This window comes from Ornithorhynchus anatinus, chromosome X4, assembly GCF_004115215.2.
Source record: "Ornithorhynchus anatinus isolate Pmale09 chromosome X4, mOrnAna1.pri.v4, whole genome shotgun sequence".
Taxonomy (NCBI): domain Eukaryota; kingdom Metazoa; phylum Chordata; class Mammalia; order Monotremata; family Ornithorhynchidae; genus Ornithorhynchus; species Ornithorhynchus anatinus.
Window position 1 is genome coordinate 2468207 of NC_041752.1, and position 17828 is coordinate 2486034.

A 17828-nucleotide genomic window follows, 5' to 3' on the forward strand; every position below is an offset into this window, starting at 1 on the left:
AGCGGGGCAGGGAGCCGGCCGGCCCGGGACATGGCACACACACACACCCCCTCACACACACATATTCCCCCCCCCCCCAACACCCTTCCCATCCCCCTCCATCCCCCATCACCCTCATTTACCCCCTTCCATCCCCCCATCTCCCCTTACCCTCCTCTTCCCCCATCCCCCTTCCATCCCCCCGATTCCCCCTTCCATCCCCCATCTCCTCTATCCCCCATCTCCCCCTACCCTCCTATTCCCCCATCCCCCATCTCCTCCATCCCCCCCATCCCCCCCACCCTCCTATTCCCCCATTCATTCAATAGTATTTATTGAGCGCTCACTCTGCGCAGAGCACTGTACTAAGCGCTTGGAATGGACAATTTGGCAACAGATAGAGACGATCCCTGCCCAATGACGGGTTCGTATCCCCCCCCACCTCTCCCTACCCTCCTCTTCCCCATCCATCTTCCATCCCCCATCTCCTCCATCCCCCACATCTCCCCCTACCCTCCTGTTCTCCCATCCATACCCCATCACCCCCATCTCGCCCCACCCTCCTATTCCCCCATTCATTTATTCAGTAGTATTTATTGAGCGCTCACTCAGTGCAGAGCACTGTACTAAGCGCTTGGAATGTGCAATTTGGCAACAGATAGAGACAATCCCTGCCCCCAAACGGGCTTACATCTGCCCCATCTCCCCCTAGCCTCTTATTCCCCCATCCCCCTTCCATCCCCCTTCTCCCCCATCACCACCCTATTCCCCCATCCCCCCATCCTCCCAGCAAGCCACCTAGGGGGTGGGGACGGGGCTGGGGGCCATGGAGGTTAATCCGCCAGTGGTATTTATAGAGCGCTTACTGTGTACTGAGCGCTTGGGAGAGGACCATACAACAGAAAAGGTAGACCCATTCCCTGTCTATAAAGAGCTTACAATCTAGAAGGGGGAGATAGACATGAATATAAATTCCGGGTGCGGACCTAAGTGCTGCGGAGCTGAGGGTGGCGTGAATATCAAGTGACTAAAAGTGCAAGCTCAAGTTGAGAAGCAGCCCCGAGTAGTGGATAGAGCACACGCCTGGGAATCAGAAGGTCGTGGGTTCTAATCCCGCCTCTGCCACTTGTCTGCTGTGTGACCTTGGGCAAATCACTTCCCTTCTCTGGGCCTCGGTTCCCTCATCTTTAAAATGGGGATTTGAGGCCCTGAGCCCCACGTTGGACGTGTCCAACCCGATCCGCTCGTATACACCCCAGTGCTTGGTGCAGTGCCTGGCACATAGTTAAGCGCTTAACGAATACCATAATTATTATTAACGCAGAAGGGAGACGGCGTAGGGGAAATGGGGGCTTAGTCAGGGAAGACTTCTTGGAGGAGATGTGATCTTAATAAGGCTTTAAAGGATAAGGGGTGGGGGTGGGGGGGCTGTGAAGGGGGCTCTGGGATGGGGTCGGGTTGATTCCCAGCCCTACGCTCTTTCCACAGACCGACCAACCTATCATCCAGTTCCCTGTGAGAAGGGAATGAGCCTACCGACTCTGCTATATTGTACTCTCCCAGGCGCTTAGTACAGTGCTCGGCACGCAGTAAGTGCTCAGTAAATATTACCGACTGGTTGATTGATTGCTTGGCCTATGTTGATCTAAGCTTAACCCTGAAAGAGTTCTTTTCGTTTGCTTTTGTTTTTCCGGTTTTAAGTGTTTACTCTGTGCCAGGCACTGTCCTAAGTGTTGGGTAATCAGGTAATACACGGTAATCAGGTTGGACACAGTCCCTGTCCCCCCATGGGGCTCACAGTCTGCATCCCCATTTTACAGATGAGGGAACTGAGGCCCAGAGAAGTTAAGGGGCTCGCCCAGGGTTAGACAGCAGACAAGGGTTGGAGCCAGGACTAGAAATTCAATATTTGTTCTCCCTACCCTTTAAACTGATTATCTGGTATCTACTCCAGCCCTTAGCGCTTGGCAGATAGTTAATAAGCACTTTATTCACCCCTCCCTCAGCCCCTACAGCTTTTAATAATTATTATTAATAGTTATTATTATTATTATTAGAGCTTGCTCTCCCCCTTTTTCTCACCCCTCCACACCCCATCTCCTGCCCTGTCTTCCCACTAGCCGTGGGGGTGCAGATGAAGCTGGAGTTCCTGAGGCGCAGATTCTGGGCTGCTACGAGGCAGGTAAATCTGACCTTTCCCAGGGGGCCACACCAAGGGGTGGGCTGGGGCTGGGGGGTGGGGGTGAGGGGGTCCAGGCCAGGGGAGGGAGGGGGCTTTCCCCGCTGAAATCTGTGAGAGATCCACCCTCCCTCAGTGGCAAGTCCAAGCTTCCCCATGCCCGTGATCCTGCCCGGCCTGTGGTGGTCAATGGGTCAGGATTTTGCCAGGGTGGACGGGTCGGAGACGATCCCAGCCACCATATCCATGTGGGGCGGGCCAAGGTGGTGAAGACAAATTGGGCCTACTTGGTGGGCGTCTGAAGGGACACTTCCTCTCTCACTCTTCCTCTGCCCTCCCCGGGCTGCCTGCCGTGCCCGGGCCCGTGGCTGCCCCCAGCCCAGTGACACAGATGTGAGTAGTGGGGTGGTCACCTCCCCCCTTCGCCCCCTTCCCTGTCCCTCCACCACGCCCCTCACTCCTCCTCCCCATCCCACGCCAACCTGCAGATTTTCTCTCATCCCGCAGTGCAGCCGTGCGGATGAACGCTGCCCTCTGAGCTGCCAGGACAGTGTAAGCTCTTCCTCCCAGTATGTCCCGCTTCCACCATCGCTCGTCATGCCAGCTGGGCATGAGTTGTGCCAGGGGACAGAGCTCTGCCTGGGCCAACTCTGCCCAACTCGGGGCAATCTGTGCCCTCCCACCTCCCGACTCCCACTGCCACCTCCGCACTAAGGACCCTGCCCCCCTCCCCGGAGACCCAACCCCTGGCAAAACCCGTGGTGTTTACTGAGCTCCTCCTGTGGGCAGTGCACTGAACTAATCAGTCAACCCGTGGTATTTATTGAGTGCCTTCTGTAGGCAGCACACTAGACGCATCAATCGACTAGTGGCATTTCTCGAGCACCTTTGGCATACAAAACACTGGACTGACAAGTCAACTGGTGGTATTTATCGAGTGCCTTCTGAGTACAGAGCACGGGATTAATCAACCACTAGGAGTAACTAAGCACCTCCTGTATGCAGAGCCCTGGAATAAGCCTTGGGGAGAGTTTTTCGACCTCAGAGCTCAATTCCCACCTGGGGTCAGCTTCCAGCCCAATGCCCCTCTGACCCAAGAGTCAGGTCCCCACCCCTCCTCTCCCCGCAACAGGACCTGACTTGCTTCATCATCGATAACAACGGCTTCATCATCATCTCCAAGGAGCCCCACGAGGTACCACGGGGGTGTGGGGGGAGGCCAGAGGTGCCGGACACTGCCCAGTGTGAGGGGGGGGAGGCGGATAATCCATTCCAAGGACCACCAACTTCTCCACCCCCCCAAAGTCCTCTGCCCAGAAGCCCAGGGAGTCAGAGAGGTGGCCGGTTGAGGGAGGACCCAGCAACCACGAGTGGGAAGGTCCGAATTTGACGGGAGGTTGGGGCCACAGAGAGAGACGGGGAGAGACAGAGAGGGATACCTGGAGAGACAGAGAGCCAATAATCCAACTAATAAAGCAACTGAATTTACCGAGTGCTTACGTGCAGAACGCTGGGACAAGCGCGTGGGGTATTGTGATAAAACAGAGTTAGGAGACATGATCCCTGCCCACAAGGAGACAGGGAATGTATACTCTCCCAACTGCATAGTACAGTGCTCTGCACACAGTAAGCGCTCAATAAATCCAATCGAAGGAATTAATGAAAGTAGCTTACAATAGCGGGCAAGGCAGAAACTGAAATAAATTGCAGGTAGAGGGAAGCAACGGGGTTTAAAGATATGCACCTCTGTGGGGTGAGTGCTAAAGTGAGGCTGAAGTAGCAAAAGAGGAGGGAGGGAGATGAGAGAGTAGTCAGGGAGGGCATCCTGGAGATGTGATTTGCAGGGAGAGATAAAGAGTTCCACAAAGACAGGAAAAAGTGAATAGTAAAAAGGGTTACACGCCCACAAAGACGAAGAGAGCAGAGACAAAAAAAAAATAAAAAAAGGAAAGAGATTGGAGCGAGACCAAGGCAGAAACAGGAAGAGGGGAAAAGAGAGGTGGAGAGAGAGACAGAGGCAGAGAGAAACAGGACGTGGAAGAGATGAAGAGATAGACTCAGAAGAGGGAGATACAGAGGCAGAGCCAGGGAGAGGGAAAGAGTGATGGAGAGATATACAAGGAAGACGACGAGAGATGGCGAGACAGACGCAGAGGGAGAGGGAAAGAGAGATGGAGACAGAGATGCAGAAGATGAAGAGAGAGATGGAGAGACAGAGGGACAGGAAGCCTTTCTGTTCCCGGCGGGCTGAGAGAGCAGCTCTCAGTTCTGCCAGAGACCCCGGGAATCTTCCAGCCTCACAGGCCCCCAACAGCCCGACTCTGACCCTCTCTTGCCCTTGCAGACCGGAAGGTTTCTCGGGGAGGTGGACGGCTCCATCATGAGCCAGCTCGTCTCCATGGGGATGTTCCGCAGGTAGGGGGCACCGGGGAGGGAGGTGCAAATAGGGGGATGGGGGGCACTGCCCTGGGGCCTCTTGTCCTAGGGAGGGGGTTGAACGGGTCCCTCCTCACTTGCTGCCCCACTGCCTGCCCACTTTCTTCCAGGGTGACCATGTACGACTACCAGGCCATGTGCAAGATGGCATCCCCTCACTACAGTGGAGCCCGGACCCTGCTCAGTGTGGGTATCTGCCCCCCGTGAGAGCCCACCAGCCCTGGCCCACCTCCCCTCTGCCAGGACCTACCCACCTTAAGTCTGCCCAGGCCCTGCCCGCCCGGCATTTATTTGAGTGCTTACTGTGTACAGGAGCAGAGACAGGAAGAGGGAAAGAGATGGCCAGATAGATACAGAAGATTAATAGAGAGATGGACACAGAGGAAGAGGGAATGAGAGATGGACAGACAGAAGGAGGCGGAGAGACAGGATGCTGGATAGAAATGGAGACACAAGGGCAGGGATAGGAGAAGGGAGAGAGATGGATGGACACAGAGGAAGAGGGAAGGCGAGATGGAGAGAAAGAGGCAGAGAGAGTCGGGAAGCTGGAAAGAGAGAGATGAAGAGACCGAGCGTGGCAGAAAGAGACAGGAAGAGGAGCCAGGAAGAGTCAGGATGGGGCTGGGCAAGGTGGGCAGAGCGGGCCGGTGGTCACCTTGCCCCTTGGTCTCCCTCAGCCCCTTTTGGCTGCGGCCGCTACTGTGAGGTGGCTGGTGACGGAACTTTTCCTGTGAGTCCCTTGTCTCGGCGGGGCCCCGGGTGGGTGGGTTGGAGCAAGGGGAGAGATCGGGGGTGGGGGTCGGGGGTCCAGGATAAATCCTAGGGGAGGTAGGGTCCCGGCTCTGTGGTCACCCCCTCTGCGGGGGGCAGGCCCCAGAGTGGGGAGCAGAGCGTCGTGTCGTGTGCCACCCCCCGACCCCGGTCTGGTCTTGGGTCAAGTGGCCGGTATTGAAGGAGCGCTCCGGTTGTCCGGGTGGGGACCCGGTCTCACAGGGTCCTCGTGGAGTGGATCGCCTGGGGCCCGGCCCGGGACGGAGGAGGAGCCGAGGGTGAGGCCCTGCAGACCGATGGGGGAATCCCTTGGGGGAGGGGGTGGGTGGGAATGAGGGCCCGGCTGGTGTCCAGAGAGGGTCACCTAGGGGTAGGCCTCTTGTTAACTCCGTGTTAACTCCCCACCCGCGCCACGGGGCACCCCTCTGCCCCGTCTCCTCATTCCCTGCTCACCGCCTGGTGACATCACACGACATCACACCACTTGTGACATCGCCTCCCTCTGTGACCTCCCTGGGTGACATCACCTGTGCGTCTCTGCCCAACCCCATCGCTCTGCTCTGGGACATCACCTCCCTGGGCTACATCACCCGCTCCCCCCCTTGTGACATCACCTGCGGGTCTGCACGAAACCATCTCTCTGTTTGTGACATCACGTCCTCCCACGGCATCCTCACCCGTGTGACATCATTCCATCCTGGGGCCACGGCCCCCCCGGTCGCGGGACCCGGGCAGCCAAGGCCGTGTTCCACCACTGTAAGTAGAGGAGGGAGAGCAGGGGGAGGAGGAGGAGGAGGAAGAAGAGAGTGGGGTGGTCTGGCTCGGAGACCCCAAGCCCAGATGCCATTTCTGGGCCCAAGGCGGGGGCGGGACCTTCTGGCCTGGGTGGCCAGGGCGGGAATGAATTCCTGAACAGACAGTCAGACTCCTGGACAACCAGTCTCCCCCACCCCCAGTTCCTCACTCTGGCTGTGGGGATGGTCTGCCCGCTCGGTACACCTCCGGGGGTGGAAACTGAGGCCCGGTCCCAGCTCTGCCACATGTCTGCTGTGTGACTTTGGGAAAGTCACTTCCCTTCTCTGGGCCTCAGTTCCCTCATCTGTAAAATGGGAATTGAGACAGTGGGCCCATGTGGGCCAAGGTCTGTGTCCAACCCGATTAACTTCGATCTACCCCGGTGCTTAAAACTATGTTTGGCACACAGTAAGCGCTTAACAAATATTATTATTAAGCCGCTGGTGATTGGGTAGCTGTCAGGGTCAGGCGGCGCCTCTCCCCTGTACTAAGCCCAGGCCAAGGTTGGGGGTCCAGCTTCAGCTGGCTGGGGGGGAGGGGCGGGGTGGCTCCGACTATGGGGGGTGAGGTGGGGTGGGGAGGGGGCAGCCCCAACTCTGGGGAGCAGCCCCCGATGGTTGTGGTAGGCCGGGGGGGAACCCCACCTGCCCGGCGGGTCCGTCCCTTGGGCGCTCCCCCTCTCCCGGGCTCGGCTCGCCCCCTCCCCATCCCCATCCTCGCCCCCTCCCCCTCGCACCTTAGCCCACCGGCCCCGGAAACAGGAGCAGCTGCAGCCCTGTGACACCGAGTACCCGGTGTTCGCCCACGAGACGTCGGTGCGGGAGGCCCACGGCGTCCTCGACTGCGGGAGCTGCCGCAAGTGAGAGCCAGCCCCCGGCCCCCCACCCCCGGGACCTCTCCCCCGGACCACCAGCTGGACGCCGGGTCCGTCTCTGGAGAAGGGGGGGTGTGGAGGGGCTGGGCCCCAGGGTGACCCTCGGGCCCGCAGCCCACCCCAGGCCTACAGCCCACCCCGGCCTGTCTGGCAGGGGGTTGGTAGCCCAACAGGTGCCCGGCAGTAACCTCCTCCTGCTGGTGACCGATGCCGCCTGCCGCTGTGACCGCTTCCCGCCAGTCCTGCAAGAGCCCACCCAAGTCCGCTATATCCTGCGCCCGGACCCGGGGGCGTGCGGCGGGTGGGGAGGATGGGGGGGTGAAGGGAAGGAGAAAGGGGAGGGGATGGAGGGGGGAGTCCCCCCAAGTTGGAGTCGTGAACTTTAACGGATCCCACATAATGCGTCGGTCAAGTGCGAGCGACTGCGGACCCAGAAGCCGCGCCGCAGGCCGGACACGTGCCACGCCTTTCACCCGGAGGTGACGGGGAGGGGAGGAGAGGGGTCTTGACCCTTGAGCCGGGGGCGGCCACCCTCCTGTCTACGAGGATGCGCTCGCCCCTAACACCAAATTTACCGCGGGGTTCTGGCGGGAGGCCGTCCTAGTATCCCACACCCCCAACACGACCCCTCCTTCCCCCTCCCCATTCCGTGGAGGCCCCCTCCCCTTCCTGCACTCTTTCTCCCCCCCACCCCGTCCTCGGGACTTCCTCCCTGAGTCGTCGCCCCACTCCGTGCTCAGGACCCGGGGGACCCCTGCCCCTTTTTTCCTTCCCCCGGAGGTCTGATGTGTGTCTCTCTGTCCACCCACCCATCCATCCACCTACTCATCCATCAATCCATCCATCCACCCACCCAATGACCGACCGACCCCGGGGCGACCAGGAGAACGCGGAAGATTGTGGGGGCGGCGCGTACACGGCCCCAACGCTGCCTCTGCTCCTGTTGCCGCTGCTGCTGCTGCCGCCCTGACCGGCCACCCCTTCCCTCCCCAACGGCGACCCCCGAACTTCCACCAGCCTCACAGCACCCCCGGGGCTCCGCCCGCGGCCTACCCGCCCTCTTGCCTCCACTCACCCCCTCCCCATCGGCGCCCCCCGGCACGGCACCCCCCTCGCGTCCCTCTGCGGTCCGTCATCCTCCTCTCCTAGCCGCCCCCCATCACCTAAGTCGGGGTGACCTCCAGCCAGAACCTCAGCCCAACACCGGCCCCCACCTGAAGCCTGCACGAGGGGGCAGGGGGAGGCCTGGGAGACCCCCCACCCCTACAAATGCGGGCCCTCCTTGGGTGTCACCCCTCGCCGGGGTCTCTGGGCAAGGAGACCCACCAGCTCTGCCCCCACCAACACCCACTCCCTAGTCCATGGAGGGCAGGGGGGCGGGGTGGGGGAAAAGGGAGGCACTGCCTACCACGGGGGCCGGGACCACTAAACCATCGCCTCGAAGGCTGGGATCCGATCTACTCATTCGATTGTATTGTCCTCTCCCAACGTTCTGCACACAGTAAGCACTCAATAAATGCCCTTGATAGATCGAGTGGGGCTCCTTCAGCGATCCGGGGCTCCCGCCGGGCACGCGGGCAAGATTGGCCCGCCTGCAGCGCGGTCGTTCGTATTTATTGAGCGCTGTGTCCGAAGCACTGAACTAAGCGCCTGGGAGAGTCCAATATAACGATAAACAGACACATCCCCGTGGCTGCCCCCTTGTGCCAGCTGCCCTCCGGGTTTCCAGATGGAGACGCGCTCTGTACTAAACGGCCGGGACGCCCAGTGGAAACAAGGCAAGCTCCTGCCCGCGTGGAGCTTCTGCTCGAGCAGGGAAGCCAGACCTGTGCTGGCGAGCAGAAAGGGAGAAATGCCGTGTGCACATCCTGCCTCGAAATCAGCGGAATTCATCAATACATACAGCCAGCCCCCCGTGCCCCCCGGCCGGCCTCCGCAATCGCCTCCAACCTTGTGGCTTCCAAGGGGAACCGGGGGGGATCCTCCCAAAAGACCACAGCTTAATGGGGCGGGGGGGGGAGAGGGAACAGAGGCCGCAGAGTAAGGCTCCCTGGCTCCCACCGGCCTCGACTTCTCCCCGAGTGCTGGCAAACAAAAAGGGGGGGGGGGGGGCAATGAGGGTCTAAGCGGGGACCGCACTCCCCCAGTGCACACCCACGTATACACAACCAGAGGGACTCTTCACTGCATTAAGATTAGGTGGAATGTTTATTGTTCACCTGGCTGGCTTTCCCCCAAGAGTTTGTGCTGTTGTGGACCAGGTGGTCACCTTTCGTGGGGCGAAACGGGGGTATCCCTGAGCACGTACCTGAAGGGCGGGCCCGGGTTTCGGATTTGTGCGGCTGCTCCGGTGGAACGGGTAGCCGTCTCCCTCCCTGTGATGCCCCGGGGTAAGTGGACTGGGCTGGGCTCTCTGAGCCGGGCCTCTGCCCGCTTCTGGCCCGACCCTTTGCTAATGGCAGCTTACCACCTGTGCTAAAAACTTCCCCACGCCGGCCTGACATCAGGGTCCCGAAAACCCTAGCCACAGTCCACTCCTCTCCACTCCCGTTCCCCCCACGCCCGTCCAGTCTGGAAATCCTTCCCCCAGTCCAGCGCTCACCCGACTGGTCCTGGAACCTTATTCATAGTACACTGCCCTTCCTGCCTGTTCAGTCCAGAAACTTTACTCACAATCCAGTGCTCTCCATTCCGGGCCCCACTGGGTCTGTTATTCTCTGAGAACTTCCTACAGCCTAGTGTTCTCCACTCCTGCTGGCCTAGCCAGTCTCATAATCCACTGCTCATCTCTCTCATTCCTCTCCCAGCCTGTACAGTCCTAAAACCCTAACCACAGTCCAAAGTTCTCCGCTCTTCAACCTGGTCCAGCTCTGAAACGTTACCCGTAGTCCAGCGCTCTCCGTTCTTCTCCACCTTAGCCTGTCCAGCCCTGAGATCTCACCCACAGTTCAGTGCTCTCCGCTCCTTCTCCTCCTTGGCCTGTCCAACCATAAAACCTTACCCCACAGTCCAGTGCTCTCTTCTCCTCCTCCCCCTCGGCCTGCCCGGGGTATCCTGCGCCGGCCTCGAGTGTGGCTCCTTTTCCCAAGAGGTGTGGGAAGGTCGTTGGTGGCGAAAAGCGGAGGGGCAGGGACCCCTTCTCCACTCTGTCCGTCAGGGCTGGCCAGGGTCCAAAACCCGAGAGCCCGAGGGCAGGGTGGGGCAGGCCGGCCTGCAAACTTGACCCACACGGGCCCCGGCACCGCGAGACGACGGATGCTTCTTGATCCGAAGCCCCGTGTTCTCTTTCCCACCGCTTCAGGGTGACATAGAGCTCAGCCTCATTCTAAATCCTCTTCTGGACCCCATTCTCCGACCCTCCCATCCCCTCCCCTAAAGCGAGGGGCCCCAGGGGAAGGATCGGTGGGGGTGGGGGGCGCCCACCGGCTCCGGGCCGAGGAGAGACCAGCAAGTTGTGTCTGGGAGTGGCTGGGCCAGGCTCGGAGCGGGTCAAGGGTCAGAAAGTTACCGACAAGGAACATGAGGGACCCCGAAAGCTGGGGTGGGGGCGGAGGCCTGGTCAGAACTGAAAACGCAGCCGGTTGCCGGGCTCGCCCCCAGGTGTGCGGGGGACGGCGGTCAGGGCAGTGAAGTGGCCGGGGTGAGGGAGTGGGGAGGGGGCGTTAAAAAGGCCCCGGCTGCAGCGGGGTGGAATCACAAGACTCGGGCGGCCCCCTCCTCTGCCCATTCACCCGAGGACACGTTTCCCCCCCCGGCTCCACCATTCCCCAGGGATCCCGGAAGCTTCCCAGGACCTCGGAGCGGACCCGGCCGTCCTCTCCCGGGATTAATCTGGATGCTCTGGGTTGGGTTCCTCTGCGGACGATGGAAACCGTGCGGGGCTTCCGCAGGCTTCGTTCTCTACAAAACTAGCCCTTCCCACCCACCCCCGCGGTTTTAAACGTTTATATAAATTCTCATTCCGACAGAAAGTTAGAAATCTTATTTACACGGATTTCTCGGTTCTCTCAAAGAGCATCTAAACCCCCGCCCCATCCGCCCCCTTAGCCAGTTAGAAATCTCCAAACTGGACGGCAGCTGGTCTGTAGGGTGGGGCTAGTGGCAAAGAAAGAAAGGAAAGAGAGGCGAGGAAGGATAACCGACGGCCGGGCGGCCTCCCCGCCTCGGACGGATAATCGCGGCCTTGACCGGTAGCCTGCGGTCCCGCCCGGGGCCGGCCACGTCCCTGGGCCCGGGCTTGGGGAATCACGCTCCGTCCTCCGGATGCGCTCCTTCCTCTGAGGTATGATTGACTTGGGAGTCCTTTCCTCCTCGGCCCCGTCGCGCCCTGAGCCCGGGGGGTCGGCGGGTGAGGGGGCGGGGGCCGCCGGCTGTGCGTAGAGTCCCGGGGGAGGGGCCGACCGCGTCACTGGGTGTCCTCCTCGCTGCAGCCCCCGCCGATCATGAAGCGGAACTCCTGGAGGTTGGAGACGCCGTGGAAGTGCACGAAGGCGCCCGCCACCACGAAGATGTGGAACAGCTGGTGTGAGTGGAACTGCGGACAGATCGGAGGAGAAGAGCCGACGGGCCCCTTACGACCTGGGGATATGGGGTCGGTGGGCCCGGCGCGGACCGTCCTTCGGCCCCGGGCTAACTGGTTTTGGGGGGCCCCCGCACACGAGTCTTTTTCCTATCTTAAAATCAAATCATCACCATTCTACACTAAACTGGCCTACGAGCTAATATGAAATCATTCAGTGGCTACAATTCTGCCTTAAAACAAGTAGCTCGCTATTGTTATCCTCTCAAGCGTTTAGTATAGTGCTCTGCACACAGTAAGCGCTCAATCCGACTGACTAGTATACAATTTTGATTCAATTTGTACCTTAGAATAATAGCCATATATACTCCTAAGTCATATATCATATTTTTTCACGCCTATAATTATGATTTTATTTGGGGGTGGGAGGACCCTTACCTTGAGACCCTGGGCTGGGGCCTTTAAAGCCTCCTGGTTAATAAGGCCCAGGTCATGGGGTGGTGAAGACTGGGAACAACAGCCTCAGGTGGTCCCTGTTTGCCCCCAGGGCACAGTCCCCCCCAGTAGGCAGCTTTGTGAGGTCTGAGAAGGGTCAAAAGATGCCCAGCGCCCCCCCCAACACCCCGGCCCCTTCCCCCTTGGAATTAGGAGGGGAACAGCTGAGAGCTCCAGACTCAGAACCGTCTGCCCGGCTGGCACTGAGGCCTGGCCACTGGCCATCCTGGCCCCGGGCCACCCTGGCAGAGGCTCCCGTCTCCTGGACCGCAGCCGTGCTCATTCCCCAAAGCGGGCCGGGGCTCGGCGGGCCGGAGGGCGCCTTCCCTGCCATTTGGTCACTAGGCGGACCAGATGACCAGCGGCCCTGGGGGTTGACAGGGCACGCTCGGGGAGGCCGGGCGGCGCCCGGCAACCTTTCCCGGAGGTGACCTCTGCCTCGGCCCACACAACCCCCCCAGACGGCCTCCAGGGGCTGGGCGAGTCTTTGGGATCCAGGCAAGACCAGGCCCCGGCCGGGACTCGTCCGCTCCGTGTCTGCCCCTGCTGGGCCGGGGCCAATTTCAGGGCGAGCTTGGACAGATGACAAGAACCTCAATACCCAAGGGCAGCTGGCAATTTGGGAGGGGTGGCATCTCTAAGGTCAAAAACCAACCTAGGCTAGGCAATCTTACCCCACTTAAAGGCCCAGAGAGGCAGCGTAGCCTAGCGGATAAAGCACCTGGGGCTCAGAGGCCAACTGGTGGCCCCGCGGGCTACTCACCCAGATGTCGCACTTTCCGGGAAAGAAGCGCTCGGGGACACGGGCGGCGTACAGGGCCGCCCCGGTGATGTAGAGGGAGGCCATGAGCACCAGCCAGCCGATCTGGCCCATGGTGGCAGCCTTCAGGAGCCCTTCCGAGATGACGAAGTGCAGGGCCGGGATGATCCCGCTCAGCCCCAGGCCGAGGAACACTCCTGGGGGCACGACAGGAAAGGGGTGGGGGTGAGTCGGGGTGGGAAGCGGAAGGTCCGGGCTCGACGGGACCTGGGGGTGTTAGGGCAGCTTTGTTCTGGAGGGGGAGACTCTGTCGACGGGATTTACCGAGCACCAGGGACTGTACTGAACGCTGGGATTCCAGACCAACAGACCCTGCCCTCATGGAGCTCCCAGAGGAAGGAAAAGGTGCCGGGAAGGTCTAGAAGGTCGCCGGTGTGGGGCAGAGTACATCAGACGTTTGCCGATTGAGCCCCTTGCTGGGTGGGGGAGAGAGGCACTCTTCCCTGGGCCCCCCCAGGGGTGGGCCACGATTCCCCTCTTTTTTAGGCTAAGTGAGCCCTCCGATCCAACACAACCGCCCATCCTCAGCGCCCTCCGAGGAGATCTGCCTGGCCCCCGAGACGGCCCTCCTCCCACGGAGTGAGCCGAGTCCTACAGGCAGAAAAGGGCGAGCCCGTAGAGGGTACCAGAGGTGTGGAAGAGGCTTTGGTTTTTGTGGCCGGGGTGAAGAGCCTCGGGCTTGGCCGTCCGCGAGACCACAGGGCTCAAGGGCCTTCCGTTCCCGGCCCGCCAGTCCCGCCCCTCGCCGGACCGGGAATCCATCTTGGGGGAATCGGCCGGGAGGGACCCCCGAACCCAGCACGCCTTCCGGGGCCGGAGGAGAGGGGGCAGGGCGGGGTACGGAGGGTCAGTGCGGTGGATGAAGGCCAGGTGGGGTGGGGATGAGCGTCTCTTGGCCTCTCCCATTCCCGGCAGCAAAGCCGCCACTGCCCGCTCTCCCGATGCCCGTCTAAAAGCAGGTCCCGAGCTGCCCTCGCCAAAGAGGCTCCCGGCTTCCACGGTTGGATCCCCTCCCTCTGAAACGGACACTCACCCTCCCCGGCCGCAGCACCCCCACAAGAATCGGGGACCCGGGAGCAGCCCGGCGAGGGCAGGGCGGGGGAGAAGGGTGCTCTTACCTGCCCTCACCCCCCGGTACTGCGGGGTGGCGAACATGTCCCACTGGGAGACCATAATGGCGGCAATGCCCAGCACGCAGATGACGATCAGATAGATGAAGCACGGCTGCGGGTTGCAGTAGAAGGAGTAGTAAAGCCAGGGAACGAAGCTGCCCATGATCAGAAGGGCGATGCCCGAGTAGTCCAGCCTGGATTGGGAGGACGACACGCTGGGGGTCGGGCCGAGAGCAGCCCCTTCTCTCTTCCCCGCCGGCCACCCCCCACCCCAGGCCCCATCAACCAACCCATCAGTGGTATTTATCGAGCGCTTACCGTGTGCAGAGCACTGGACTAAGCGCCTGAGAGAGCCCGATAAGACAAAACGGACGGGCACTTCCCGTCTGGAGGGGGCGGACGAGGCTGGAGTCGCCAAGGCTGCAGCCTTTCCGGGGTGGGAAGGGGTGCGGGCACCCCCCGCCCAAGCCCGATCCGCCCCGCGGGGGCCACGCACAGACACTCACTTGGAGAAGAGCCGGGACACGGACTCCGAGTGGCAGTAGACCGTGTGGAAGAGCCACGAGAAGGACAGGCAGAGAATGGCCCCTAGGAAGAACATGCCAAAGACCACCTTCTCCTGCAGGGGGGCCACGAAAGAGATGTTGGGCCGGAACATATAGAAGATCCCTAAACACAGGAAGAACACGCAGCCTGGGGGGAAGAGAGGGTCAAAGGTCAGGGGGGCCGGCGAGGCAACGGACCGAAAGCTAACGCCAATGAGGCCGGCTGGCCGACCGCCTCTGGGCAGGGTCTCGGAGCGAGAGGAGCGTGGCCCACAAGTGTCCGGACTGCACCGTCTCCTGACGGTGCCCGGTCGGTCCCTGCCCAACCACTAGAGCGGGCCAGACCGGCCGGCGGAGCGCCCGACTCTCCTTGCCTTTTCGACAGGGCGATGGCAATAATAACTGTGATATTTGTTAAGCGTTTACTACCAACGAGGCCCTGTGCTAAGCGCTGGGATAGACCCAAGATAAGCGGGATGGACACTGTCCCCGTCCCACATGGGGCTCACGGTCTTAATCTCCATTTTACAGATGAGGAATCGGAGGCCTAGAGAAGCCAAGTGACTTGCCCGAGGTCACGCAGCAGACAAGCGGCGGAGGCGGGATTAGAACCCAGGTCGTTTGACTCCTTCCACTTGGCCACACTTCTTCTCAGTGGCGCCAAGTCCAAGATGGAGCCACACTCCCGGGGAACACTTCCCGTTTGCCACAGCTGCTCCAGAGATCCTGTCCCTCCCCTCTCAGCCGCCCCAGCCCCTCTTTTCCCAACAGCCTGGATGTCCACGGGAGATCGGGGCCCCGAGGGAGGAGTGGGGAGGTCTCGGGTTGGTCCCTCTCGGCACCGCAGCAGTGATTCCCCAGGTGCTGGTGGGGAACCAGCGGGGAGTGGGCTGTGGCACTGGAAGGACAGGTGGGCAGCTCCGGGGGGAGGGACCCGGCCGGGCGCCGGAACACAAGTGGCGATTACGGCATTCCCACACGTGGGAAGGATGCTTCCAAATGGAAAAGGGGCCGAGAGCGGCTGAGGAGAATTGGAAGCCAAGATACGGGCATTTCAAAGTCCCTTCTCTGGGTTCCCACTACCAATCAAGCAATCGATCATCGTATTTGAGCCCTGGACTGAGCCCTTGGGAGAGTCCACACAACAGAGCAGCTCGGCATAGTGGCTAGAGCCCGGGACTGGGAGTCAGAAGGACCTGAATTCTAATCCCGGCTCTGCCACTTTTCTGTGGGGTGACCTGGCAGAGGTCGCTTGGCTTCTCTGCACCTCAGTTACCTCATCTGTAAAATGGGGGTGAAGACTGTGAGCCCCATGTGGGACAGGGATCGTGTCCAACCCGATTACCTTGTATCTACCCCGGCATTTACTACGGTGCCTGGCACACAGTAAGTGCTTTAACAACTAATATTATTATTAATAACAGAGTCGGTAGATACATTCCCCGCTCCGCTAATACCTAGGAGATGTGTCCAGATGTTGCCGGTCTCCGTGTGTATCCGAAAGATGCTCCGGAAGCAGGCCCGGAAGGAAGGCATGGGGGGCCTGTGTCCGTGGAGGAGGAAGTCGTTGTCCTTGAGCCAGTCGGGCAGCACGTCGTGAGGGATGACTCGCCACCGGCCTTCCCACACCTGCCGGGGATGAGCACCGTTAGGTCTGACGGCGGGGGGAACGGGCCCCTCTGAAGCTCCTAGACGGGGCGGCTCCGTCCCCAAAACCAACGGCCGGCGCGGAACCCGAGATCCGGAGGCTCCCTTCTGGTGGGAGGGCCGAATCCGGGTCAACTCCCGAGATATCTCCCGGGACCCGCTGGAAGAGGCCGGTCCCTCTGCGGTCCCGCTGATCAGTTCTGGAACGGGCAGCTTCGCGGGGGTCCTGGGGTTGCACTCGCCGCTGGACCGTGGGGAGGCGGGGGCATTCTGGGGACTACGGGGCAGAGCCACCCCACATGCCTGGGTCACCCAGAAGGCGGAGGGCCCGCTGAGGGTTTGGGTGCCCTGCAAAGCTCCCTAGAGCGGCCAAAGGCCCGTTCATCCATTCACTTCAATCAACTGGCTTTATTGAGCGCTTACTGTGTGCGCAGCACTGTATTAAGTGCTTGGGAGAGTACGCTAGAACAATGAACAGATACGGTCCCTGTCCGCAACGAGCTTACAGCCCAGGGGCCCTGTTCTCACCCCATAGGCAGCGGGCAGATGTTACACTGAGGCCCAGAAATGACAATTATCCCCGGGGGCACGATCATATCCTGACCCACTGGGGTGAATAAAACACGGAGAAATCAATGGTTCCCCGCTCATCCGACGGCGAGAAGAGAAGCCTCTCCGGGGACAGGGAGGAATGGGTGAACTGGGTGAACCCAAGGCCTCCGGCTGACACTCCACTGCGAGCCCCCACCTCCCGCCGCCATCTTACCTTACACACAAACTCTTCCATCCGCTCCATGGCATGGTGAGCCTGCAGGAGGGGGGACATCCCCATGAAGCCCTCGTCTTCCTGAGCCGCCTCATCCTTGTGCTCGTGCTCCTCCGGGTTCTGCAGGGGAAACACAAGAGAACCGTCTACTCCGACGCTCGGACCCGTGGGCTACTGGCAGGGAAGGAGCCCCGGTGTCCTTGGGCAGAGGGTCGAGCGATCGTACTCACGGAGTGCTTTCGGGGTGCAGAACACCGATCTGAGCGCTTGGGAGGGTACAATACAGTGGAGTCGGTAGACACATTTCCTGCCCACAACGAGCTCAATTCATCTAGTTCTCCAAAGGTCCACAGCAGGCCTCAGGCTCGCCTCGACAGCGTGGGAGGATGTACGCGATTTAGCTGCTTGAGGCGTATTAGGCTCTGGTGATGTGGGTTTGGGCGGCTGGCTCAAACTCCTGCGGGCAAAGGCCTCCGGGGTCCACTTTAGGACTAGACTGGAGGGACTTCCGATCGATCCATCCATCCATCGATCCCCGGGGATTTAAGGCCTCCCAAGAACATCGACGACCAGCGTGGCCACGAAAAGCCCGCTGGTTGTTCGACGGCAAGGGACCCGGGTTCAGATCCCGGCTTCGCCATTTGCCTGCCGGAGGATCTTGCTACCTCAATGGGCCTCGGATTCCTCCCCTGTGAAACGGCTTAAAACACCTCGTCCTCCCTCCCCTGAAGCCTGTGAGCCTCGCGTCGGATGGGAAACGGGTACGATCCGACGGCACTGTATCCACCTCGACGTTCAGCACAGTGCTCGGCAGGTGACGGGTGCTTAATGAGTGCCGCTACCATCGATGGCCCTCAGAATCGCGGCTCCATCAAAGCCTTGGCTCGGAG

General features: G+C 60.7%; 2 protein-coding genes across 5 annotated transcripts in view; one reads left to right on the forward strand and one right to left on the reverse strand.

The window, feature by feature from the left end:
* The window catches only part of CACNA2D4 (calcium voltage-gated channel auxiliary subunit alpha2delta 4), a 37560-nt gene extending 28992 nt beyond the window's left edge, over positions 1–8568 (forward strand). The window contains exons 27-38 of the mRNA XM_029054180.1: positions 2100–2161; positions 2666–2710; positions 3291–3353; positions 4503–4573; positions 4705–4780; positions 5272–5324; positions 5588–5643; positions 6101–6121; positions 6902–7019; positions 7189–7301; positions 7431–7513; positions 7918–8568. Coding sequence (XP_028910013.1) covers positions 2100–2161; positions 2666–2710; positions 3291–3353; positions 4503–4573; positions 4705–4780; positions 5272–5324; positions 5588–5643; positions 6101–6121; positions 6902–7019; positions 7189–7301; positions 7431–7513; positions 7918–8004 — 848 coding nt within the window. The 3' untranslated portion in view covers positions 8005–8568. The remainder of the gene's footprint in view (positions 1–2099; positions 2162–2665; positions 2711–3290; positions 3354–4502; positions 4574–4704; positions 4781–5271; positions 5325–5587; positions 5644–6100; positions 6122–6901; positions 7020–7188; positions 7302–7430; positions 7514–7917) is intronic.
* Positions 8569–10987: 2419 nt separating this feature from the next.
* The window catches only part of ADIPOR2 (adiponectin receptor 2), a 32538-nt gene continuing 25697 nt past the window's right edge, over positions 10988–17828 (reverse strand). For all 4 annotated transcript variants that reach the window (XM_029054407.2, XM_029054410.2, XM_029054408.2 and 1 more), the window contains exons 3-8: positions 16939–17058; positions 15983–16154; positions 14487–14673; positions 13987–14174; positions 12812–13005; positions 10988–11568 (exon numbers count right to left, since the gene is read on the reverse strand). In XM_029054407.2, the coding sequence (XP_028910240.1) occupies positions 11440–11568; positions 12812–13005; positions 13987–14174; positions 14487–14673; positions 15983–16154; positions 16939–17058 (990 nt within the window). In that variant the 3' untranslated portion in view covers positions 10988–11439. The remainder of the gene's footprint in view (positions 11569–12811; positions 13006–13986; positions 14175–14486; positions 14674–15982; positions 16155–16938; positions 17059–17828) is intronic.